Source organism: Prionailurus viverrinus, chromosome C2 (genome assembly GCF_022837055.1).
Source record: "Prionailurus viverrinus isolate Anna chromosome C2, UM_Priviv_1.0, whole genome shotgun sequence".
NCBI lineage: Eukaryota > Metazoa > Chordata > Mammalia > Carnivora > Felidae > Prionailurus > Prionailurus viverrinus.
In genome coordinates, this window is record NC_062569.1 from 36,424,481 (window position 1) to 36,450,337 (window position 25,857).

Genomic DNA, 25,857 nt, shown 5'->3' on the forward strand with positions numbered 1-25,857 from the left:
CCTCGAGTCCTGGTGGATCAGGGCAGGCTTCCTGGAGAAGGTGGAGCTCTCAGGCAGGATTGGGAAGATGAGGAAGGAAGGACTAGGGACTCCACCCCCCTGGACACAGACATGAAGACTGACCTGTGGCCCTGGTTTAGGAGTTGGGACTCTGCATTGCTAATTTCCTTTCTCCCAGCTCTGGCCTGGAGCCGGTTGCCAGCTGGTCCTTCTGTCCCTCGATTCTGATCCTGACCATTGCCTGTGACAGGTTCCATGGGACTAAAACCAAATTTCTTAGCCCCTCTTTTATTCATTATTCAGTCACTAGTTGCAGGAAACCAAGGATGCTAGAACTTCCCTGGGGTGAAGACTATAGAGGCTGTGAGTCTTGGCTGGGTGCAGGGAAGGTGAGGGCAGAATAGGGCCCCCGCTGCAGACCAGGATCTGGCTAGAAGCTTACACATAGTCCCCTATTGTTGAGCGTTTGCGCTGGTCTCCATTCTTTGTGGCTGTGAACCACTCTGCCCTTCGCTCCGTCGCTGAATCCTAGTGCACACCCGTGGTTGTGTCTTTAGGGTGCGTTCAGGGCCCAAAATGGCAATGTCAGAGAATATACACAGTTTAAAGGAGCATTTACCATTTACTGGGTACCTCCTGAGTGCCCTGGGCCATTCCAGACATCCTGGCAAAGGCAGGCAAGGTTACCACAGAGTTAGCAGCCCTTCTCAGGTGAGTCTCAGAGAGGTTATGTCCTTGCCCAAGGCCCAGTGGACAGCCAGGCATTCAAACCCTGCCCTTCATTATAATGTGCGGTCGCTAGTTAGTGGACATCAGCACTCTGCGTGGGTCCTGCCTTGGGGGGGAGCAGCAAAGGGGCCATCTGTTATATGTCTGCCTTGCCTCACCCCCAGTGTGGGCAGCCTATGGGATCCCCACCTGCCACTGTTGGGACAGAGGCCTTGAGGCCCTGAGACTGCAGCTGGGAAGGAGAGCCTTTGCCCTCAGGGACCCAGTGCAGGTCTCCTCTGGGGATGTGGTTTCGATGTTGCTCTGAAACACCTTAAAGGTGTCTGTTCAACAGCAACAACTCTCAAGCGGGTCTGGCTGTGCACAAGGATAAGGCAGTTTCCCTTAGACTCGCCCTGTGTGGGCCACACAGCCCTGATTACAGGAAGAAAAATGGGAGAGCATGGGCTTGTCCTACCATGGCCCAGGGGTCCCTCTCAGTCCTGCCGCTTGCTAGGAACCTCTCTGAGCCTGTTTCCTCATTTGAATAAAGGGGCAGATGCCTTACAGTTCCTGGGAAGTGGCTGTCATGCCGCTTGACACAGAGCGAGTGCAGATACTTAAGGTTAGTGTTGGAGGAAGCATAGAGGAGCGCGTGCCATGGGGGCTTTGGCTTCAGGATGGGAACAGCTCTGCTGTCCTTTAGCCATTTGCTGCGGTCAGGCTGCTTCCTCTTGGCGCCTTAGTTTCCTGGCCTGTTAGCTGGGACTATAAGGTGCCTTCGAGGCAGATTCCAACCCTTACAGTCCGTTGCATCAGGGCAGACTGTACAGACTTACAGACACGGCCCTGGATGAGTGTCGGTTCTATTAACAGAGTCCCCACACACAGCCTGCACCTCTCACACGTTATCTTGTTTATTTCTCATAATCTGGTTGAGGCTCAAGGGCTGAGTGAAGGTTGCTATGAAGCTCTAAGGTGAATAGAGAAAAAAAGCAAGTTGTCTTGCTCACTGAACTACAGTGTCCAGTTTTCTTGTACACGCAATGGGTCCTCATTTCTGTCTGGGCCCTTTGGGTTTGACACCCCCACCCCCTCCTCACTCCCCTACCTCTTCCCTTTTACTCCTCCCCCTGCCCTCCACAGAAATGGCAGCACACCTCACATAAGGTTCTGCACTTTGTTTGACATCATCATCGGTACATTCTTTTCTCCAGTTGCATAGTATTCCATTACATGGATTTACCATATTTATTTAGCCTGTCTTTAGTTATGTTTTCCCCCCAATATTTTGCTATTACAAACAATGCTGCAGTGTATTACATCTATATAAAATATTTGATATATACATGTATTATATACGTATTATATATAATACGTATTTTATGCGTCTGAGGTATTATACGTATGTACATAGTTCTGCATATTTAACACTGAATAAATACTGGCAGTGGAATAGCTAGGTCAAAGGTATGCGCATTTCCAATTCTGATAGACAGTGTTAATATGTCATCCACTGAGGTCACACCATTTTACCTTCGCTTTAGCAACATATGAGCCTGTCTGCTTCTCCAGGAAGGTGTAATCCAACTTTTTGAGCTTTGCTAATCTGATAAATAAAATAGCATTTCATTGCAGTTCTAACTTGTTTCTCTCTCTCTTTTTAAATGTTTGTTTATTTTTGAGAGAGAGTGAGTAGGTGAGGGACAGAGAGATAGGAGAGAGACAATCCCAGACAGGCCCTGTGCTGTCAGTGCAGAGACCCACACAGGGCTTTGAACCCACAAACTGTGAGATCATGAGCTGAGCCGAAATCAAGAGTCCAAGGCTTAACCGACTGAGCCATCCAGGTGCCCCCTAACCTGTTTCTCTTTTATTATGCATTTGGTGGAACATCTTTCCAAAGGAGCCATTTGGTTTTCTTTTTGTGTGAACTATTTGTTGTATCTTTCACATTCTGTATGTGGGTTGGTCTTCTCTTAGCAATTTGTCATATATTTGTAATCTGTGTCTTAAATATTTCCCCATATTAAAACAGTAAGCAAGTCTAACTTTTTTCATGAGTGCTTTTTGTTATGCCATTTGGTTATTTCCCATTTTCATTTCTTTTTTATTTTTTAATAAATTTTTAATGTTTTATTTCTTTTCGAGAGAGAGAGAGAGAGAGAGAGACAGAGTGTGAGTGGGGGAGGGGCAGAGAGAGAAGGAGCACAGAATCCGAAGCAGGCTCCAGGTTCTCAGCACAGAGCCTCACGTAGGGCTCGAACCCATGAACCATGAGATCATGACCTGAGCTGACGTTGGACACTTAACTGACTGAGCCACCCAGCTGCCCCCCCCATTTTCAGTTCTTATGTCTCATATTTGTGCCTTTTCCCCACCCTTTACATGATTAGCTTAAATGGTTTATGTGTTTTATTGTTTCCTTATTTTAGTCATTGAAGTTCTGCATTTAAAGTACAGTTAACAATATATGAAAATATAAATTATTTAATTTTAGGTGAAATGACCTGAATAAAGGCCCATGATGCCATTTTTTAAAAAGAAAATTCACTAATATTTAGTAAATTAAGAAAAAGATAAACTGAAATAATCTAAATGCTAACACTGTTTACATCTGGTTAATGAGATAGGTGGTGATTTATAGTTTTGTACATTTTTTTGAATTTTCTAGAACTTAGACATTAATTTGTTTTCTAATTAATAGACTTTAATTTTTAGAATAGTTGTAGATTTATAGAAAACTACATAGAAAATATGTACAGTTCCCATATACTCACACCCAGTTTTCCCTATTATTAACATTTTACATTAGTATGGTACATTTATCACAGCTAATTAACCAATATTGATACCTTGTTAACTAAAGACTATGCTTTATTCAGATTTCCTTAGTTTTCTCCTAGTATCGTTTCTCTGTTCCAGGATACCATATTAAATTTAATTGTCATGTCTCTTTAGGTAGGCTCCCCTTGGCTGTGACAGTTTGTTCCTTTTTCTTTTTTTAAGCTTATTTACTTATTTATTTATTTATTTTTATTTTTATTTTTATTTTATTTTTTTTTATTTTTTTATTTTTGGGACAGAGAGAGACAGAGCATGAACGGGGGAAGGGCAGAGAGAGAGGGAGACACAGAATCGGAAACAGGCTCCAGGCTCTGAGCCATCAGCCCAGAGCCCGACGCGGGGCTCAAACTCACGGACCGCGAGATCGTGACCTGGCTGAAGTCGGACGCTTAATCAACTGCGCCACCCAGGCGCCCCTACTTATTTATTTTTGAGAGAGAGAGAGAGCCAGTGTGTGCCCTCAAATACGAGAGCAGGGGAGGGGCAGAGAGAGAGGGAGAGAGAGAGAATCCCATGCAGCCTCTGCACTGTCAGAGCAGAGCCCAATGTGGGGCTCAAACCCACAAACCATGAGATCATGGCCTGAGCCAAAAAAGTGTCTGGTGTTTAACCAACTGAGCCACTCAGATGCCCCAGATGTTCCTTGTCTTTAACGCCCTTAACAGTGTTGACGAGTGTTGGTCAGGTATTTTGTTGGATATCCCCCATTGGAATCTGTCCTATATCTTTGTCATGATTAGACTGAGGTTATGGGTTTTGTGGAAGAAGACCATAAAGTACTATTTCATTACATCATGTTTTATCATTTCATGACATACTATCAGCATGATAATGATATAATAATTAATAACCATATAATAGATAATATAATATGGTAGATTAAATGATTGCCTTAGACAGTTTTTGTGTTTTATTGGTTTTGTTTTGTTTTGTTTTTGTGGTACTTTTTTCCCAAAGAATTACTTCTCACATTAGTTCGATTGTTTTTCTATTTTATTATGCTTAATTCATGTATTTTCATTTTTTATACTTACTAGTATAAGTACACCAGCCGTGATTTCCTCTGAGTAGTAGGATCCCACAGGTTTTAAGACATGGAATGTGTTTTGTTATTCTTACTCTGTATATATTCTGCAAATTCTTTGTAGGTTTCTTTTTTTGATTTGAGTCGTTTAGAAGAAAGTTTTTAGGGGCACCTGGCTGGCTCAGTCGATTAAGCTTTCAACTTTTGGTTTTGGCTCAGGTCATGATCCCATGGTTCATGGGTTCAAGCCCCACGTTGGGCTCTGCTCTGATAGCATGCAACCTGCTTGGGATTCCCTCTCTCTCCTTCCCTCTGCCCCTCCCCCCACTCACGCTCCCATGCTCACTCGTTCTCTCTCTCTCTCTCTCTCTCTCTCTCAAAATAAATAAATAAACTTTAGAAAAAACAGAGTTTTGGGGCGCCTGGGTGGCGCAGTCGGTTAAGCGTCCGACTTCAGCCAGGTCACGATCTCGCGGTCCGTGAGTTCGAGCCCCGCGTCAGGCTCTGGGCTGATGGCTCGGAGCCTGGAGCCTGTTTCTGATTCTGTGTCTCCCTCTCTCTCTACCCCTCCCCCGTTCATGCTCTGTCTCTCTCTGTCCCAAAAATAAATAAACATTGAAAAAAAAAAATTAAAAAAAAAAAAAAAAAGGAAAAACAGAGTTTTGTAAAATATCCAAGTGGTAGGGTTCTGTCTCATATTTTTGTGATTAATTTTTAGTTTTTCTTTTATGTTATTAGATTCTGTATTATCTCTGCTTTTTTCGTAAGGTTTACTTGTGGCCTGATAAATGGGAAATGTTTTGATATATACTTCAATTAACCCTGCCTTATTAATTATGCAATTTTTATTTTTTTATGTCCTTTGCTAATTTGGTTCACTGATCTGTCAAAAGCTTACAAAGGTACATTAAAGTCACCTGCCTCTGCTGGGTATCTATCTGCCTGTTCTTCCTTGTTATTGTCTGTAGCTTTTGATCTGAATTTTGGTGCTATTATTTGGTATGTTAGATCTTTAATATTGTTGCCTCTCTTTGCTTTGGAGATACCTCTTTTTAAAAAAAATTTTTTTTAATGTTTATTTTTGAGAGAGAGAGAGCATGAGTGGGGGAGGGGGAGAGAGAGACAGAAACACAGAACCTATCGGAAGCAGGCTCCAGGCTCCCAGCTGCCAGTACAGAGCCCAACTCAGGATTCGAACTCACAGGTTGTGAGATCATGACCTGGGCTGAAGTCAGATACTTAACCGACTGAGCCACCCAGGTGCCCCTGGAGAGGTCTTTTATATGTAGCATATGGTTGGGAGTTTTGTCTTATTTTCCAACTTACTTTTTTTTTTTTTTTTTTTACTATGGCCATTCATTGACACAGCTAGTGTTTCAGGCTTAGTTTTACTATCATATTTTATGTCTTTGTGTTATAATTTCTCTTGCTTCTTACAGCAGAATCTTTCAGTGTGCGGTCTTTTGTGTTGTGTTCTTTCTGACAGTTTGGAAGCTTTGCACTTTAGTTCTTCTAGAGGTTGCCTTTATAACTATGTAAGATGCATTTTATCTTTTTTTTTTTTTTTTTAGACTGTGCTAGTTGTCTCCCTTCTGAAATAAGTGATCACAAAATTACTTTACAAATTTAGTCACAATTTTTATATGCTTTGTGACAGCTTTTTTCCGGCGAATTTTCTTGATTTGCCATTTGTTGTTGTTGTTCTCTCCCTCCTTTATTTCTCCTGTAAGCATCTTTGACTATGTCGTGTGCTAATTCCTCTAGATGAACATTTTGCAGGGGATTTATGCAGAGGGGAGGTGCCAGGAAGTATTTTAGGAGAGCAGGATTGCTCCCGGTTCATGGTAATTTTGTTCCTAGGACTGAGGCCGTGATTTCTTTTGGCCTCGCTTCTACCCAGCAGCACAGTTCTGTAGCTATGGGCTTCCCCCAATCTCCCACTCTGCCTCAACAACACACTGCTTCCTGTGACGATGGCAGACCTGTGGTTTTCTTGCTACCCCTGCCCTCCTCTGTCCTCAGGGTGTCCGAGGCAGCTCCCACTGCCAGACCACATACCCTGCTCCCACTGTTCTGTTTAGGAACCATTGGTTTTTTTCCATCAGAGAGTGCCAGCTACTGGTTGGCTCTGCCAGCTTTAGCCGAGATCTGCAGCCACAGGTGTTTTCTGTAGGTGTTTTCTCACCCCCGTTTGATCTTCGCTGCTTTTGGCAGTCCTTTACTGTTTTTGGCAGTCTTTCCATATAAGTTGTGGTTCGGGTTACAAATGTGTTCTGGTTTTGCTGAAGATAAAATTTGCATTTCTCTTTCTCTTTCTCCTTTATTTTAGGTGATTTGGGATATGAAAAGAAGTAACTGTATTCTGCTATCTTCGGGCTGTCTAGTGTTGCAAATTTTTACGTGCTCTGGTTTCCCCCAGATTAAACATTAGCCAGAGCTCTCTGGATAGGGTTGGCATGTGCTGAAGTTGGGGTCTGCAAATAGAAGGAAAAGAAAATGAGAGTTGAGAATAAAATAGGAGAGTTAGAAAGGAATCCATAGTATACTTGCCGTGCTGTGTAGCAGCAAGTTTCTTTCCTTCTCCGTTTGGACTGTGGCTGGGAGCGGGCCACTGTTTGGGTGGGAGGTTGTGGCCAGGCAGAGCAGAGCATGAAAAATGCCTGCCTCTTGGTCTGTCTCAGGGCAAGTCATTCTGAGCCCAGCAGCTCTTAGGCCAGAGAAGCGAGGGCACATACCTCTGCCCTGGACTGGCTGCCGGGCTCACCTCTCCATCTTTCCCCACACCCAGGGCTTGTCCAAGCAGCCCAAGCACTCTGGGCTCTGGCTGGCCTCCTAGAGATGGTGGCCGAGTCCTCCTCCCTGAAAACCAGGATCTTGCCTCAGAGGAGGTTGTCCAGGGTCAGTGTTGTTAATGGTATTTACGTGCCCAAAGAAAAAGCATGCTTATCCGAAGGGAAGGGGTGCTTGTGGGATTCCCAGAGGATAGAGCCAGAGAGGAAAACCTGCCCCCAGCGTCTCAGGCTTGGCCCTTTGTATTACTGTCTCTCCAGATTACCACGCCACCCAGAGGGTGCTATTTATCCCCATTTTACAGATGAGGAAACTGCAGGCCACGCAGCTTCGAGTTGGAGACAGGCATTTGGATGCAGTTTTTTCTGGCTCCAGAGCCTGGGCCCCAGCTCCCTCATTCCCCCTGCCTCCCGCTCCCCTTCCCATGGAGACCCCACCCCACCCTCAGATGGCTGTCCTGTGTCCATGTTCACGTTATTATTCACGCAGCCCCTGGGCATCACTGGCTGTCGGTGCTGCTGTTGTAACCCGTGCGCTTTGCTTCCTTCCAGGAGCTTGGGCCCCTGCCCCAGCCCGGTAGAGGCTGTGGAGGTGTACGGTCCAGAAGCCTGGTACCCAGCCCGGCGGCCCATCCCTGGCTGTGGGGAGCGGAAGCTCCCACGAGGTAGCGGTGGCCTGCAGCGGCCCCCTCCCGGCAGCGAGCCATGGGCCAGAAGCTCTCGGGGAGCCTCAAGTCGGTGGAGGTGCGAGAGCCGGCGCTGCGGCCGGCCAAGCGGGAGCTACAGGGAGCGGAGCCGGGGCGGCCGGCGCGGCTGGACCAGCTGTTGGACATGCCCGCGGCGGGGCCGGCGGTGCAGCTGCGGCACGCGTGGAACCCCGAGGACCGCTCGCTCAATGTCTTCGTCAAGGATGACGACCGGCTCACCTTCCACCGGCACCCGGTGGCCCAGAGCACCGACGGCATCCGCGGCAAGGTGGGCCACGCCCGGGGCCTGCACGCCTGGCAGATCAACTGGCCGGCGCGGCAGCGTGGCACCCACGCCGTAGTGGGGGTGGCCACGGCTCGAGCCCCCCTGCACTCCGTGGGCTACACGGCACTGGTGGGCAGTGACGCGGAGTCGTGGGGCTGGGACCTGGGCCGCAGCCGCCTCTACCACGACGGCAAGAACAGGCCGGGAGTGGCCTACCCCGCCTTCCTGGGGCCCGAGGAGGCCTTCGCGCTGCCGGACTCGCTGCTCGTGGTGCTGGACATGGACGAGGGCACGCTCAGCTTCGTGGTGGACGGCCAGTATCTGGGCGTGGCCTTCCGCGGCCTCAAGGGCAAGAAGCTGTACCCGGTGGTGAGTGCGGTGTGGGGCCACTGCGAAGTCACCATGCGCTACATCAACGGCCTTGACCGTAAGTACAGAGTGGGGGTGCCTGGTGGTTTCAGAGGCGTCCTGTCGCGGGACCAGTTGGGGAGGGCGGCAGGAAGCAGGCGAGGCCCCACCTTCCGTGGTCGCTGGGTATAACCCTGCCGTGTAGAGGATGTCGACTCGCCTTTACTGGCTTGGTGATCTTGGGCTGTGCCTCAGTTTTCCCACCTGCAAAAGTGGCACAAGGACAGTAACCTTGGGCGGGTTGTTGTGACGATCACATACCATAATAATGTATGTGATGCGCTGAGAACGGTGACTGGCACCTAATAAGGGCTTCCTGTGTTGATGCTAATCATGAATCTTGCTGTCTGTATAACGGTTATGCAAAATGAGGTCTCCTCTGTGCCAGGCCTCAGCTCACAGCAGGAGGAGAGGGACGGTGGAAGATAGAGTCCCTGCACACGAATTCCATACACTCTGAGTTGATATGTATAATAAGTGTAGTAAGTGATGATAATAACGACTCTCCTGTATTGACCACCAGCTGAAGGCAGGGACTGGACGCTCAATTCCCAGCTCTTCCTGGTGAAGAATAATCATCTCTAGCTGATTATTGCCTCCTGGGAATGAGAGCCAAAAGTTGTAGAATCTCTTAATTTCTCCAAGAGGACCCAGAAATCTAGATCTGTGTGAAAGATCCCAATTTTCAGGAGTTGGCAGCTGCTGAAAACACCACTTCGTCAAACAAAACACCCTCGCAGGCTGTAGGCAAGCCCCCAGGCTGCTGGGGTTGATCCCTGGCAGCTCTAAGGCCTCCTGTCATTTAACATGCACCATCATGCTGTCAGGCAGCTTCAAAATCACGGCAACAAAAATGGTTATGTTTTTAGGAGGGAGTCATTCGGAGGCAGGGTGGCCTCTGGACAGAGGCATCTATGGCCACCAGCTGAGCGGAGCCTTGTGGGCTTATGCACTCCTCATCCAAATAGACTTGCTGCCACACCCCTGACACAGCTCACAGAGGCAGGTGCTTAAAGCCTGAATTCCAGTTTATTCATTTCAAATGAGAGATATAATTGCCCCCATTTCAGGGAGCAGAGCTATAGAGAGCCAGGGTCTACCTAGGTCATCTGTCAGCCCCTGAAACTTATTCTTTTTCCACGCTCCCCCCACCTTCAGTTGAGGCGCTGAGAGTAACACCCAAGAAAAGAAGTCAAGAACAAGATTTTACTCAAGTAAAATTTATATTTACTTGAGTATAGGTTAGGTTGACTGTTTTCAAGGGTGCCAAGCCAGCAGAAAGTGGCTGGTGTGCTCAGCTCTCTGGTGTAATAGGTGACATTCTTGCTCAGATTTCCTTTTCACGGTTGTTGAACTGAGATTGCCATTGATGGCAAAGTGTTGTTCTGTTTTCTCTGATTTATCTGGTTAGATCTCAGAGCAGCTGAGTGTGTGCTGAGAAGGGCTAGTTTAATCATCCCAGTGCCATGTGAAGAATGTCTGGAACCCTCACAGACTTGGGGCGCAGGCAAACCCCAGTACCAAGAAAACCAATGGCAACAACAAACATTCTTTTCAAGCAGAATTGGGAAATTTACTTGCCAGAATTTATCCTGGGACTAGAAGGGTGGACTTGGTGCACAAGGCTCTGGAGTCTGACATGCCTTAGTTCCAACTGCATCCCCAGTGCTCGATGGTTTTGTGTCTTCAGTCATTCTAATGCCTTACAGCTCATTTTGCTTGTCAGTAAAATGGGACAGGATCAGGTCTCTTTCACAGCTGCTGTGAGATCTCGTAGCTGGGATTAAAGGCTGACATTGATACCCAGCAGGAGCTACCTGAGCCAGCAATTGGGCCCCCAAGGTGGGCTTCCTCTTGGGTATTGATTCACTGGTATTGATGCCCAGCTATTATCTGTTGCTTGGTTTTCAGGCACAAAGCTGAGATGCTAACAAGGTCATAGACCGTGGCTCCCCCATGAGTGTTAGGATCAGGAGGAGTCAAGCCCTGGTATCCTCCTTGGTGCAATGTTGGTGGAGAGCTAGGTGGGAACAGATAGTTGTGATGGGGGCATTTTGAGTGCTTGGATCCTTCAGGTGGCTGGAGAAGCTCGGTGAGGCTGAAACGTGGACTGTTCCATGCTTCTCCCCCCTGGCGGTGATTTTTGAGGTTGGCTGAAGCTGGAATGCTCCTCGAGGAGGCAAGCAAAGGCCAGGATGTCATGTGATGCTGGCCTGTAGCATCTGTTGTTCCATGTCAGGATTGGCTTGTCTGCTATGACACTGGCCTGTTCTCCAGCTAGAAGTAATGTTCTCTATCATGGGCAGGGTATGATTGCAAAAAGGAGGAGCTCAGCAGAGGCACCTGGCTGGCTCAGTCGCTTAAGCGTTCGACTCTTGGTTTCAGCTCAGGTCATGATTTCACAGTTCATGAGTTCAAGCCCCACATTAGGCTCCACACTCCTGCTTGGAATTCTTTCTCTCTTCCTCTCTCTCTGCCCCTCTCCTGCTCACTCTCTCTGTCTCTCTCTCAAAGTAAATAAGTCAACTTCAAAATTTTTTTAAAAAGGGGGGGAACTCAACTTTTCTGTGCTTTGAAAGGCCATGGTCAGCCTAGGGCAAGCCCTGACTATGGAGTGGGCCATAGGACATGCTGCAGTGGACTCTGATAGGGGCTGGTTGGGAAGGGACTGTGTGATGCCCGTAGCTGGGACCTGGGCTGATGTCCACCAAGGGCATCCTGGGCACCGGGAGGCGTTGGCCTCAGGGAGTCCCTGGGCAGGGAAGATGACCCAATGTGGGGTTGTGTACGTGAGAATTCTGTGCCAACATTGGTTGCGGACATGATGTCAAGTCCCCATTCTCAGACCCAACAGGGATGTAGGGGAACACAGTCAGAGACACGTTCTGGAGCAGAAAGGCGGGGCTGCTCTCTGGGGTTGCTTCCCCAGAAGATCATCAGGGAGAGAGCTGTGCCCTGGGCTCCTCACAGACTGTGTTAGTGTGGCCCTAGCATTCACCAGAAGGCCGGGCGCAAGGATTACTGCTCTGAACCTCACTGTTCTCCTTTGTAAAATGGACGTAGTAAAGCTCGCCGACACAGAGCAGTTACACGGCAAGTGGTGCTTCTGCTTTCATTAGCTAGGTGAGCGGAGCCAGGTCCTGGGGTTGACCTATGGGTTACAACAAAAGTGGCCTCAATAGAAGCTTCTCCTCTAATGTGACGGAAGGAAGTTGATGGGTATCCTTTTCTCAATTTTTGAATTTTTATGACTCTGAAAGCAAGACCTAAAAAGGTCTAACCTCATTTAACTCGGAAGCATGTGTTCGCTGGGGGCAGGAGCTCCTAGAAGCACGTTTTCCTGTTGCAAATGTGTTCTTTGGCCGTGGCATGGAGTGAAGTGGCTCTGCCTCTCAGAGTTTGCTGCAAAGAGCTGCAGGACCCCCGGGGGCTCTGCCATCCAAATGAAGCACAGAACCAAGGCCGGGCAAGTGGGCAAGTCTCCAGATGATCAGATCCAGGGCCCAAATAATAACAGCAGTAATAGCACACCAGCAATAAACTAAACTCCCTCTTAGGTGGTGCTGGGCTCTATTCTAAACACTTTACAAATTTTAACTCATTTAATCCTTGTAACCACTCATTCAGCCAATGCCTGTATTATCTCATTTAAAGTGAGGAAATTGAAGCACAGAGAGCTTGAGTATGTTGCTCAAGGTCACCAAACTGGAAACTGGGGGAACTGGGATTCAAACGGGAGGCATAGTGGCCCAGCGGGCCCCTTGTGGAGACGTTTGCAGAGGGGGCAGAAGGGAAGGAACAGGAAAGGCTGCTCCACCGGGCTGGGTGGCCACGCAGCCAACTGGACTTTTCCTTCAGCGGTGGGTCTAGGTGAGACTCTGAAATGCTGTGCTGGTAGCTCTCCTCACTCCTGCCTTCATCTCTAGCCCTCAAAGCTCTTGGCTCAGCACAGAGCTCCACGGGGTGTTCTAAAAAGTTAGCTGCATAAAGACAGCCCCAGCAGTGGCTGTGAATCAGGCATGCTTTGGTCGCTAACAGGAGAATGTCACTGAAAATGTCCCAACTGCTGTGAGGTTTGGCCCAACTGCTGTGAGGTGGGCCAGGCCTTTGGAATCTGCTCCAGGATTGTTTCCGGAGTTGCTCCTCTGCTCCCTGGATCCTCCTTCCACATGTTGGAGGCCAGGAAAGTAGGTTGACAGAACGGCTTTGTCTCCTGTCTTGGAGATCTTGGGTGGTGAGTGGAGTATAAGTGACACAGGAAGTGGAGAGGAGCCCCAGACAGAGACGCGCAGGCTTGGAGTGCCACACAGCTTTGATTTGAGAGTCATATAACAATTACAAGGTGTTTGTTTGTTTATGCCATTCATGTTTCGTGCTCTGGGCCAGGCATTCTTCTCTCCCTCTCCCTCTCCCCTGCCTCTCTTTTTTGTGCCTACAATAAACATGGAGGCATTGTGCTGTTATTATCTCCATTCTGTAGATGGGCAAATGGACTCTTGGAAAGGTAAATTAGTGAATGTGCTCAAGGCCACACAGACAGGCAGCAGTAGAGCTGTGCTTAAACCCGGGCCCGGGCACTCCTGTGCTCTGCCTCCTGCTGTCTAGACCATCCCTCACTCCATTTTGCCCACCAGGTAGGGCCTGATTCCACAGAGCAGGTGTCGGTGCCCAGGGCTCATTTTCTGGGGTGGGGGTTGTGGGGGAGAACGGGAAACATAGGATCTGAGGTCTAATTGGCAGAGAGGGCTTGGCCACCTGCATCGGGCCGGGGAAACTGTATTTCCAGACGTTGTTCCTAGATGGTTTAATTGACCTGCCAACAAGTATTTATTGGCGCAGCGGCTCAGCAGAAGAGGCTGGCAGCCAGCCAAGGCTTCTGGTATTGATGAAGGCCAGAGAGAGTTTTATACCAAGATGAGTACAAGGACACCATCCCCTTGCCAGAGCCATCCTCCAGTCTGCACTGAACTCACCACCTTCCTGCTCAACTCCCATGTGTCTCTCCCAGGTGACATGGTCCTCCCAGTCTCCCTGACATTGAGACTCAGCTCCTCTTTGCTCCTGATGCAGGGCCAGACCTGGTCTCCCCTTCGCCCTCTGTCATATCATTGTGCCCTGACCCCAGCTCACCCCCAGCCCTCAGCCCAGGCTGTCCCCTGGGTACTCATTCAGCACCTAGTGTCCCTCATCTGCTCCATTTACTTTTCCACATGTGTGCCTTCTTTCCCCAAGTAGATATGAAATAAGTTCCTTAGGACGAGGGACGGTGACCCAGGAGGCATGTGTGGGGAAGCTATAGAGACTTAAAAATATGTATGCATTTGGGGCGCCTGGGTGGCGCAGTCGGTTAGGCGTCCGACTTCAGCCAGGTCACGATCTCGCCGTCCGGGAGTTCGAGCCCCGCGTCGGGCTCTGGGCTGATGGCTCAGAGCCTGGAGCCTGTTTCCGATTCTGTGTCTCCCTCTCTCTCTGCCCCTCCCCCGTTCATGCTCTGTCTCTCTCTGTCCCAAAAATAAATAAACGTTGAAAAAATATGTATGCATTTACTTATGTTTGTCTTTTTAATGTTTATTCACTTTTGAGAGAGACAGACAGACAGAGTGGTGAGCAGGGGAGGGGCAGAGAGAGAGAGAGGGAGAGGGAGGCACAGAATTGAAAGGAGGCTCTAGGCTCTGAGCTGTCAGCACAGAGCCCGATGAGGGGCTCAAACTCATGAACCATGAGATCATGACCTGAGCCTGATGCTTAACTGACTGAGCAACCCAGGTGCCCCTGCATTTACTTTTGAAAGGCAGACTGAAATATAAACATGACAATGGAATACCCCTCTCCCCTACACCCATCAGCTCCCCAGCTCCTCTCCCTGCTGGCAACCTCCCTTAACGGTTTCTCGAGTTTCCTTCCAGAATTTTATGACAGAGAATTTTTACATGAGTGTGATCATGCTGTAAACATTGTTCTGCATCTCACTTCCCCCTTAATAGATCTTGACGATGATTTAATATGATTAATGTAGAGCTGCCTCATTCTTTATTAACAGCTGTATGGAGTTTCTTGGTATGGTTGTCTCATAATTTAATAACTCAGACCCCTGGTTTTTGACATTAAGGCAGTTTCCAATCTTTGAGAATGATCATTTGATTCCGATTTAAGTTTCATTTCTGCCTCCTGGCCAATTAACATCCTCGAGCCATTGTTTTCCCATCTGTGCAGTGGGAATAATCATATGTACCTTTGCATCATTGCTGCATGAGAAATGATGCAGAAACAAAGCATGGTCCAGCACGTGGCTCCTAGGTGTGTGTGCTGCAGGGGACTGTGGGTATGACTGCGCTTACCCTGCATGACTGATTAGACCATGTCCAGTGCTGAACTCATCCTGGACACTTGATGAATCTTGTGAACGATTTGGCTTCTTGTTTAAGATATAGTAGAATGACATTAATTTGCTGTTACGGAGGCTTCAGACAGTACTGGACTCAGATCATTTGAGTCGCATAATCTGGTCCTTTCGTAGGGTGAATGTCAGTGTGGTAAGTCACCGGGTCCCTTACCTGCACAGAGCGGGTCCACAATGAGTGTGGCTTGCTCTTCTGTTGTTGCCACTGCCGCTGCTGAAGGTGGTGGTTCTGGGAGGCAGGGACTGCATCTCAGCCTTCTCGGCCACCCGCTGTTGCACCCCTTGGAACTGAGGACATAGTAGGTGCTCAGTAAGTACACGTGAATATACTGGCCTCCTACCACCCGGCGCAGCTTTTCTTTTCTCTGCTGCAGCGGGACCTGAGTCACAGTTAGCTGGAACAGAGGGAGGCTGGCTACGAGAGGCCGCCCTCTTGAAGCCTGACCCTAGAGTGACCCATTCCCGCCTCTCATTGTGTGTGGAGCACAGCACATCTGTCCCCACACTCAGGCCAGGCGAAGGCTGCACGATGGGCTGAGCAACTCAATTCAGAATCTTGACATTCAGAAAGTGGCCCCTGCCCTTTGTTTTCCACAAAAAGGAACAGACTTTGAGCTGAAAAAAAGCTTTTGCTCAGACACCGTGGCCTGCTGTGAGTGGGGGTTTTTTGCATTTGAACAGCGGTGGGTAGGTTCACTCTAGGAAAGTCCTGCCTGTAGGAAGGGGGCTCTGGAGCTCAGGCTCAGTCAGGAGAGTGTCACCATGGGCCGGGTTGCAGTTATACACGGGGCACTGCAAACAATGCGTGCCTGCCATCTTCCTTTCAGAGGGCATCAGTGTGGCCTCGTGGGACAAGCTAGGGCTCACTCCTGACTGGGCTGCTCATTAGCTGTGACCCTGAGCAAGTCACTTCACTTCAGAGCCTCAGTTTCCTTATCTATAATAGTAATAGAAACATACCATGCTACAAGTTGTCATGTGGATGATATATACAAAGTAAGTGGGCCAGTGCCTGACACATAGTAGATACTGGAAAAAGTAGGTTTCACAATTGCGGATTATGACAATTGCAGCTCCCATAGATTGGTAAAATTACTGTTAGAGTTATTAAATGTGGAAATACTCATTGTTATTGAATTTTGGTCCACGGGGCGCCTGGGTGGCTCAGTCGGTTAAGCGTCTGACTTCGGCTCAGGTCGTGATCTCATGGTTTGTGAGTTCGAGACCTGTGTTGGGCTCTGTGCTGACAGCTCAGAGCCTGGAGCCTGCTTCAGATTCTGTGTCTTCCTCTCTCTCTGCCCCTCCCCTACTAGAGCTCGATCTTTCTCTCTTTCTCTCAAAAATAAACATTAAAAAAAATATTTCGGTCCACATTGTGCAATCTGAGGGATTTCACATAAGGGAGTATGTTGGTTTGGGGAGGTTTTTGACTCTTTTATCTTTAAGATACTTGGTGGAAATGCCACCTGAGGTTCAAAGACCACTGTGAGTTTGTCGCAAATGAGCTGGGAGTGTTTAGCCTTCCTTGTGAGCAGTTTCAAAGGTTTCCAGCTAAGTGTCTGGTTTAAGCATTTTGTAGTTCCCGGTGGCAACTTGGTTGGTGAACGAGTGTTCAGCAAGGATGTCCAAATAAGTGACCCCCTTGCCAGCTGTGCCCCACATGCATATTCAGTGGGGGTGAGCTGCTGAGGTGGTGGGCCCGAGGGGCAGCATCTGCCTGAGAACAGATGGTCAGTAGGCCCGGCTGTGGGCTAGCCCCTGCTGGACCTTTGGAGGAAAGGGAAGGGGGAGTAGGTGGCCGGTCTCCACTCTTCGGGAGCTGGCAGGAGAGTGAAGGCAGGCCCCAGGCATTATAACTGGAACAGATGCCATCCAGCAGCCAGTGCCGGACCCCCACTTTACAGGTGGGAGCTGAATGGACCAGAGAGCTGGGAGGACGTGCCCAAGGTCACCAACTAATTAGCCTAAAACCCAGACTGCCAATCCCCCTTGAAAATGCACCTCGCTGGAAACAAGAGAGTGAGAATCCAATGCAATTTGTGAGCCCATCTTGAAAAACCCTGACATAGATGACAGAGGACATAGGAGTTTAAGAGGAGAATGATGCCTTCCTAGAAGCAGCCTTTGCAGTTTGAGCAAAGTTGAAACCCTCCATGGCTTCCCAGTGCCTCCTACATGTCAGAGACCCTGTCCCTACCCCTCTCAGACCATAGAGCAGGGAGTTCAGCCCAGAGACCAGGGACCCACTGGTCCCTTCATTTATGATGAGCTGGGCATAAGTTTCCTAACTTCTCAGTTTCTCAGTATTCTCATCTGTAAAGTGGGTCTGATGATGGCACTCACCCCATAGACTCGTGGTCAGCAGTGCTTCTCAAACCTTAACGTGCATTCAGGTCAGCTGGAGATCTTGTTAAATGAGGTTCTGACTTAAGAGGTGTGGGCCGTGCCCGGGATTCTGCATGTCTGACAAGCCTCTAGGTGATGCTCACGCAGCTGCATGTTGAGGGCAGGGCACAAGATAAGACTTCCACAGGAATGGCTTGTCCCTTACTTCCACCGTCCTCACTCTGATCCTGCAGCCAAGCCAACCTGCTTATTCCTCTGTGCCTTGGTCCGTGCTGACCTCTTTGTTGGAATTGGCCTGTTCCTCAGGCCCGCCCCCCTCCCCTCATCAAAGCCCAGTGTTACCGAGCCAGGCTCTGCCCACTGCCCCTCCTGCCTGGCTGATGTGAGGGTGGTTCCTGTGCCTTGCCCCCCGACACTCCCCAGCCTTCCGATGTCCACCTGTGCCTCAGCATAGTTCCTTCATTTCCCATCCAGCCCCATTTTCCTCTTGTTCTCATCCTCCCCAACCACCGTGTGACCCAGTTTACCTGTCCTGGAACCCCAATTCACACAGCTGCCGGCAAGGTATACACAAGTAAATCCGTGAATTTTCCATGAGGGCAACTTTGTTTGGGAAAAGATTACTGTAAATAGAAACGGCTCTTTGTTAAACAGTTATTGAGCACCTACAAAAGTCCACATACTGCTTGGCGCTGCTCATGCATCACATCGTCTTATTTAGACCCCCCCCCCCAGCCCCATACAAATGCTAGAAAGTGCCCTGTGCACATTCGCTCATCAAATCCCCACAGATGAGAAGGTACTGTTGCCCCGCTTCCCACAAGAGGAGCCTGAGGCCAAGGGAGACGGAGAGCCCGCCCACAGCACAAGCTTGGAGGCAGCCGTTTGCAGGGGAATCCAGGCCGCCAACCCCAGCACCCCTACCTCTAACCTCCAGGCCGCACGGGGTCACGGCGAGCCTTCCTTCAGCTTTGCTGGTGGTCTCGAGCCTTAGCAGAAGAGTTTACTGAAGCTGGCATCGGCAGACCCACTGCCACGGCATTTAAGCCCCCTAAATACAGGACATCCGGACTGTGTTCATTCCCACCTGTGCCCGTGGGAGCGGTGCTGACGCAGAGTGGGTGGTGCGGTGGTAGCGATGAACGGAATAAGCAGATTTGCAGGACGGTGTTGAAACGACTGGGGAGAGCAAACAGCCTGCCAGGCTGGCAGCAGCATTTGTTTGCCACGGTCGGGGAGCCAGCTGACCCTCCCAGTCGTGTCCCTTGGTTAAGGCAAGGGGGCAGTTAGCATGAGTTACAGCCCAGCCCAGACACTAATAAGGCTGCTTGTCTGAGGCCTTCCATAATTCAAGCTAAGCCTGTCCCGTTTAAGGGCCGTTCTTCATCGCATCTTCCAAGACTCGATGCCTCCTTAATGATTTATTTGCTTGGGATGAAATTAAGCCGAGACAGCGTGAGCTTGGAAAATACTGCCGGGCTGGTTCTCCCCAGTTCTTCATCCTTAGTGGTGGCCGCTTCTCTACACAGAGCTGTGAGCCCTGCTTTGTGACCTACCTGCTGGGAGCCCCGGGGGGCACAGGCGGCCCTGCCATGACCCTCTGGGGCCACATCTGATGAGGCACCTGGTGCCTCTCATCTTGCCCACCTCCCAGGCTGGCGACCCCCCTGGGGAGCAGCGAGGGGTGGGAGCTGCCAGCAAAGACATTGCTGTCTTGGCTTTGGAGCCATTTAAGTAGAAGCGCTTGAGGTGATCCATTTGGAGCTACGGCCGTTTTCCAGATCTTGCCCTATTTGTTGATGTTTCTCCCTCAAAATGCATTTCATGAGAGAGTCCCAGGGTGAGAGTGGGTTTGCTTCTGGTGTTTAGTGAGGTGGATGACAGATCTCTGCCTGAGTCTGGGCCTTGCTAGGAGGTGCATGTGGGATCCGGTTTATCTCCCTAAGTGTGGCCGCCTCTGTGGGGAGGGGCCTAGATATGGCCAAGGGCCACTCACGTGGAGGCCGGGTGCCGAGTGAGGGTGGGACGTTTAGTCCAGCTCCTTTGGAGTTGCCTCAGGAAAGGGGTGAGTGTGAGGGTGTGTGAGGACTGAGTGGTCCAGGAACGGGGAGTGTGCTCATGTACCTCACTGCTGCCTCAACGGGTCGAGTGTCAGTGTTGGGTGCCTGAGTTTGGAGAGGCTGCTTTACTCCCCTTGTTGCCTCCTGGGGTGTCCCAAGGGGTGTCGGGGTCGATCGGTCCATCGTGTGGAAGTTCTGCCCCGAATCAGTCCCTCAGCCAGGGCTCCAGGGGGTGGAACATACCTGTGTGTGCCACTTCTGCACCTTTGGGATGGCCGAGGTGCGGTCTCGCGACGTCCGGAGCCACTGTTTTTCTCCCCGTTGACAGAGACTAGGTCGCCCCCTTTGCCCTCGTGTCCTCAGCATCTGGCACATGGTGGGTTCTCAGTGACCTCTGTTGAACGAATGACTAGATAACCGAGGGTCCACGTGGCAGGGTGAAAAACCATTGCAGGTTTGGGTGGAGGAGGACAAGGCCCAGGGAAGAGCACATTCCTCCTACAGCATCTGCACAAAAGCCTTTACAAGCTTCCTGTTGAAACTTCGGGGAACGGAATCCTAAGAAGTTTCCAATTAGCCAGGAATAGTAAATTAAAATGAGTCGCACTCTGCCCACAGCCAGTAATTTGATCTTGGTGTAAATAAGCGTTGCTCAACCGCATGCCGTCCTGCGGGGGCCAGTCCGTTCCGCGGTGTAAGGAGGTGATTTATCCTTTCACTCAGTGTTTGTGAAGGGCCTGACCTGTGCTGACCTGGGCTGGGAGCCGGGCTGCAGTGGTGAGCAGGGGAGGCAGGCGGGCGTTCCACTCTCCGTGGAGCCACAGTCTGCTGGAGAGCCATGGTCACAATAAGAGAGGCTTTTTATCACTCAGCTTATCAGTCAGTGACTATTTTTTAAAACATCTCCTGTGTGCCAGGCACTGGGGGTACTGTGATGGCAATTTAGGAGAAAAGGCAGAAGCAGAAAAAAACAAATAAATGCTGTGATAAATCTAGACATGGAAAATTGTGGTTAAATGAGCAAAACAGGGGACCATGATGGGAAGGGGTGTCTCCATATGCTGCTGCTGGGGATGGGCCCTGGAGGTATCTATGGTAAGGTGGAGGCAGCCCTGGGAAGACCTGGGGAAGAGTGAGTTGGTGGGCACCAGGCGGCAAGTCTGTGGCCAACAGGGCAGCCAGCAAGGCCGGGTGTGGTGCAGGGGAGATCAAGGGCTGGGAGACATAGGGGTTGGCAGAGGCAGGACTTGGGGGCCTGCAGCCCGTGGCATTTCCTCCCATCCTACAGACTCAGATGATTCACTGTTTTTTAAAAAGTCGTAAACAACTTTATTTTAAAGAAGCAATATTTAAAGTTCCTTTTCCACTGGGACATGTCTCCTGGTTCTACCAAATGACACGCTGTTGGACGTTTGGTGAGGGTAGCTTTGTTTGAGGTGGGTATTGCCATTTCCATTTTTACAGAGGAGTTGATTGAGGCCCAGAAAATTTGGGAGCCTTGCCCAGGTCGCACTGTGAGTGGGAAAGCTGATTTGAACTCCATCTTTCATTTTTCCACATTGTCACTGCTCAAGAGGCGGATCCTAGGGGTGTGTGTGTGTGAGCATGACAGGGCTCCGTGGGTCTACTAAGAGCCATCTGGTAGTCCAGATGAAGGCCCCAGAGAAGGGGCCTCTCCAGAGCAGGGAAGCCCATGGGGACCTGGGTAGGTCTAGCCCCACACTGTTCTTTTGTTCCTCCAGGCTGTTGAGGGTGCTGTGGCTGGTGATTTGTGGTTCACAGTTGTCTTCCCTATCTGGGTGGTGAGTGGGTGACCCAGGGCTTGGAGCCACCACTGTGGCCAAGGTCTGGGCCAGCCACTGTTCATTGTGCTTCTGCTCCTCCGTGTCCTTGGCTGCACCCTGGGAAGGGGGACACCTGGGTGGGTTCTAGGCAGGTAGGCTCTGCCTTCCCTTCTGTCCCCTGGCATGATGGAGCTCCAGGGATGGGACAGATGTCTTTTGGCTTAGGCGCTTGTCACCTCCAGGCCGGGTGAGCCACCCAGGAGGGACATGGCAGGTGGAGGACTTTGTTTCCATTTTGGATGACACCGTCAGCTTCCCTCAGTTATTCAAAGCGTTGTGGCAAAATGGATTGTTGAGATATGTGAGTTGAAAAAACATTTTCAGGCTGAAGTAACTTGATTTACCTAGAGTCTGGTGTTGGGTGGAAAAGAGAAGGAGGAGTTAAGTCCTGGAAAAAAATGCTAGATTTGGAGCCAAAAAAGCTGGTTCAACCCATTCCACCTTGGCCATCAGCTCTGTGTGACGTCGGGCAAGTTACCTCACCTTTCTGTGCCTTTATTTCTCTACTACTGGAAGGAGGGGATTGGACAAGATGACCTCAAAGCATCTCCATTGTCCTGTTTTGTTATCTAGTGTTGAGACACTATCTGCACATGATGACAAATATTTTACACTGCTGTGCTGTCCAGTACAGCAGCCGCTAGCCTCATGCACCTGCTTGGATTTGAGTTTCAATTAATGAAAGTTAAGTTAAACATTCAGTGCTTCACTTGCACCAGCCACATTCAAGTGCTCCATAGCAACATGTCGGTGGTGGCTACCATGTTGGATGGGCACATGCAGAGCGTTTCCATCGTCACACAAAGTTCTCGTGGTCAGCGCTGCTTTCAAGCCCCTGGGGAGGACTGGGGAACATAATAGAGGGGTGCAGGCCTCTGTTTCCATTCTGGAACTATTCTGGGGTCAGTGCCAAGAGGAGGGTCAGCTTTCCCCTGGGCCTGGCTTGAGCAAGGTGGGTGTAGGAAGAAGATTCAGCACAGATGCCCATCCAGGGAGTGTTGGGCACAACCAGGAAGGGAACCTTAGAGAATGTCAAAGGTCCTGGGTGAGGAGAGCCAGGAGGGGGCCAGTGACAGAGGTATGCAAGGAATGCCAAAGAGGAGGGCCTGGGGACAGCAGGGGCCAGGAGCCCCTGGGGAGTGGCGGCTGCTGCAAGGAAGAAACAGGTCTGGACACCTGGGTTCAAGATCCGAGAGCAGCCATCACCCACCCCCAGGTCTGTGTCCTTGGGCAAGTTTCTGAGCCCATGGAGCCTCCGCTTCCTTTTGAGTGAAAGGGGAGGAAGAAGAAATGAAGGTTTTGATGGAGATGAAATAAAATCAGGCTCTTGAAAGTCCACTGTCAATGGTACGGCCAAATCATGTTAGAGAGTGCTTCACAGAGCACTGTTGACGATTTGTGTTGACTTGTAATCACAGACGGGCTTCAGCTGTGATTTTAAGGACCTGAGGTGTCTGTCCTGTCTTTCCAACTGGATGGTAGGCTCTTTGGAGAAGGGGACCAGCCCGTTCTTCCGGTGTCTCCTTAGCCCCGAATACTCAGGCACTTTGCCTTTGCTCAGTTGAATGGAACAGGGCCGGTGGCCACCATGTGGGGGGCCATGCTGGCTTGTCCTCTTTGCTCCTGACCCGGTGGCCTTTCACCAACACCTAGCCATGCTCTGAGAGTTGTTGAACACTCTCCTTGTCCCTGACACATAGGCACATCTGGCTAGGTCTGGTTGTCATTTTCTGAACCCATGGCCCATCTCAGGCTCTGACCCCAGCCCCACTGTGTGTAAACAAATCAAGGGCAGAGGTCAAAGGCCAGAGCTGGGCTTTGCCAGTACCTCGCACATGCTGTTGGCAGGAAGCAGCCTGGTGTCTGGTTTCATCATGTAGGCCCCCGCCCCATGCAGAAATCAGCTTTTTGTCTGCATTCCTAGCTGGGAGGTGACATTTCTGGCCGGCTTGTCAATGATGGATTGCCTGCTACACACCAGCCCTGGGTAGGTTCGTTGCTCAGGTCTGGCTCTGGCTTTTCATGAAGTCTGCACCATGGGCGTGCAGAACACAGAGAGGGGAGCTCGAATCCCACCAGAGCCACCTTTCCTGCCACAGAACTGGTACGCTTCCCAAAAAAAGTGGCAATGAAGATAAGTCAAAGAACCATTTGATAAACATCTCCCAGCCCCAAACAAGTGTTTTACACATATATGCATCCCATCCTTTTGGCCCTGTGTGGGTCATATTAATATCCCCATTTCATGGATGAGGAAACTGAGGCTGCTAGAAGCTAAAAGGTCGCAGGGCCAGAACTGGAATTGGAACCTTATCTGTCTGACTCCAAGTTCAAAGGCTCCCTTTCAGGAGGTCCTGAAGGCCTCCTTTCTTGCTCCTGGCATCTTTCCTCTGATCACGATGAGCTGTAGCAGAGTTTTTAAACCATCTGATATGCCCTGTAGCATCCTTGTTTTCCTTGCTTAGCCTCAACTTGACGATCTGAACGTCTCTAGATGTGTGTTTAAGGCCAGGTTTTGCGGAGCTGTGTGACCTAGGCCAGCCACAGGACCCCCTCACCCCCTGAGCCTCAGGTGTCCTCACTAGACAGTGGGGACACCATACGTATCCAAGGAGCTAGAGGAATGGAGTGCCCCAGTCCATGGGAACTGTGCTCTGTGGTTTTTCTGTCGTCCCCTTGCTACCCACCCACCCCCTACCCCAAATAGAACCCTGGATGGTGCCCCTCTTATTCAGGAAATGTCCGCCACAAGACATAGGACAGGCATCAGCCCCACTCGGGCCCCATTTTCTCAGCCTCTTGTCAGGAGGGAGGCCTGGGGGGCAGGGGCCCTCATTGTGCCCCTTTCTCTAGGCCACCCCAAGGCGATGCGCCCTGTGTGTGGCCTCCCTCCGCAGAGCCCGCGTATCAGAACTTCCACAAAAGTATGGCCCCAAAATAAATAAACATTAAAAAAGCAAGAGTATGGCCCCCAGTCCTGAGACCAGACAAATTTCACCCTCACACTTTCGCTTATGCTGTGCCCCCTGACTGGAGGCCAGCCCCACCTCTCTGTCTGCCTAAAGGTATCCTTTCTCACAGGTCAGAGAGATACCAACTTCATTTTTAAAGTCCTCTTTAGTGATCTCAGTCTGGAGTAACAACATTCTGTACCATTGGAGCACATCTGGGTGGATAGTAGGGGCCTGCAGGGTTTGTAACCAAGAAAAGATGAAGGCATGACCACCTTCCTGGTGACACATCTTCGGACGTCGTTCTCTGTGGCTCCTCCTTGCTGGACTCTGGCCCCTGTCACCTCTCCCTCCACTAACTCCAGAACCTCTGGAGGCCCTTCAGGGCATAGGGGAAAGGCTCTGAATTGGGCAGAAAGCCCTAGCTTGAATCCTAGCTCTGCCCTTCCAAACCGCGGGACTCTGCACTTTTGCTTTGTTCCCATCATCTGTAAAATGTGGCTAATAATGGCTCTGCTGGAGGGTGACAGAGAGGCCAATGAGCCTGCCAGCATGAAAAGCCTAGCACAGTGCCCAAGGCCTGGCATCACTGGATGGAGCTCAGGTGGCTGTTTCTTCTCCCAACAGTAACAGCATGTGATATACTCCCAGGTGGATAGTGGGCATGCAATAAAGACTTCTTAGTTCTTTTCAATCTTTCTTTTGTAATGTTGCTCTATTAAATGCAACCTGAGGCACTCCAAGGCCCAGAGCAGAAGCACAGTGCTTGCTCAGCCTTCCAGGGAGCCTCTGCCTGGCCCTTCCATCCTCCTCCCCGACACCCCTGCCCTGGCCCCTCTTTGCCCTCCTCTCCATGCCGCCTGGGTGACTGCAGTGGCCTATAAATCAAACCTGTCCCTGGAGACCTCTGACCCAAACCAGATGGCCCTACATCGCCAGCACGGAGTAACCCAGCTTCCAACAATGCTCGACCCCTCCCGTGCCTGACCCAGGGCCTTAGAGCTCCTTTACGCAGCTGCCCTGTCAATCAATCCCAATCCGTGATCCAGGCTCTAGCTGGGGGCCATGACCTCTCAGAGACACTTAGGGACTGCCTTGGAGACATTCCATTAAAGCCATATAAAGATCTCTGGAAGGTTTGTGCTGCCTGCTTTGCCACACCAGGCCAGGGAGTAGCCTGGCTCAATAGCCCCAGAGCTGGTGTGCTCTGTGCAATTTTCAACCCCTCTTCCAGGAAGCCTTCCCTGACTACAGCAGTTACTGTAACTTCTATGGCATAGAATGTCTGACAGCCCCAGGCACTCACTCATATATTGTTCATTCATTCTGCATTTACTGTGCTTCCTTTGCACTGGGAAGCTTGGACGTTGCCCTTACCGCCAGGTATACCCAGAGACAGCTATGGATATAGATTATTACAGGACAAGGTATTAGGAGCTACAGTGGAGCAGGAGACCCAGAGCACTGTGAGAACTTAGAAGTGGGTGTACTATAACCTAGGAATCTAG

General features: G+C 50.1%; 1 protein-coding gene across 2 annotated transcripts in view; it reads left to right on the plus strand.

Moving 5' to 3' along the window:
- The window catches only part of SPSB4 (splA/ryanodine receptor domain and SOCS box containing 4), an 82,088-nt gene that overhangs the window by 8,159 nt on the left and 48,072 nt on the right, over positions 1-25,857 (plus strand). For both annotated transcript variants that reach the window (XR_007155965.1, XM_047876628.1), the window contains exon 2: positions 7,921-8,767. Coding sequence is in view for 1 of the 2 variants with exons in the window: in XM_047876628.1 (XP_047732584.1) it covers positions 8,074-8,767 (694 nt within the window). In the remaining variant the exon portion in view is untranslated. The remainder of the gene's footprint in view (positions 1-7,920; positions 8,768-25,857) is intronic.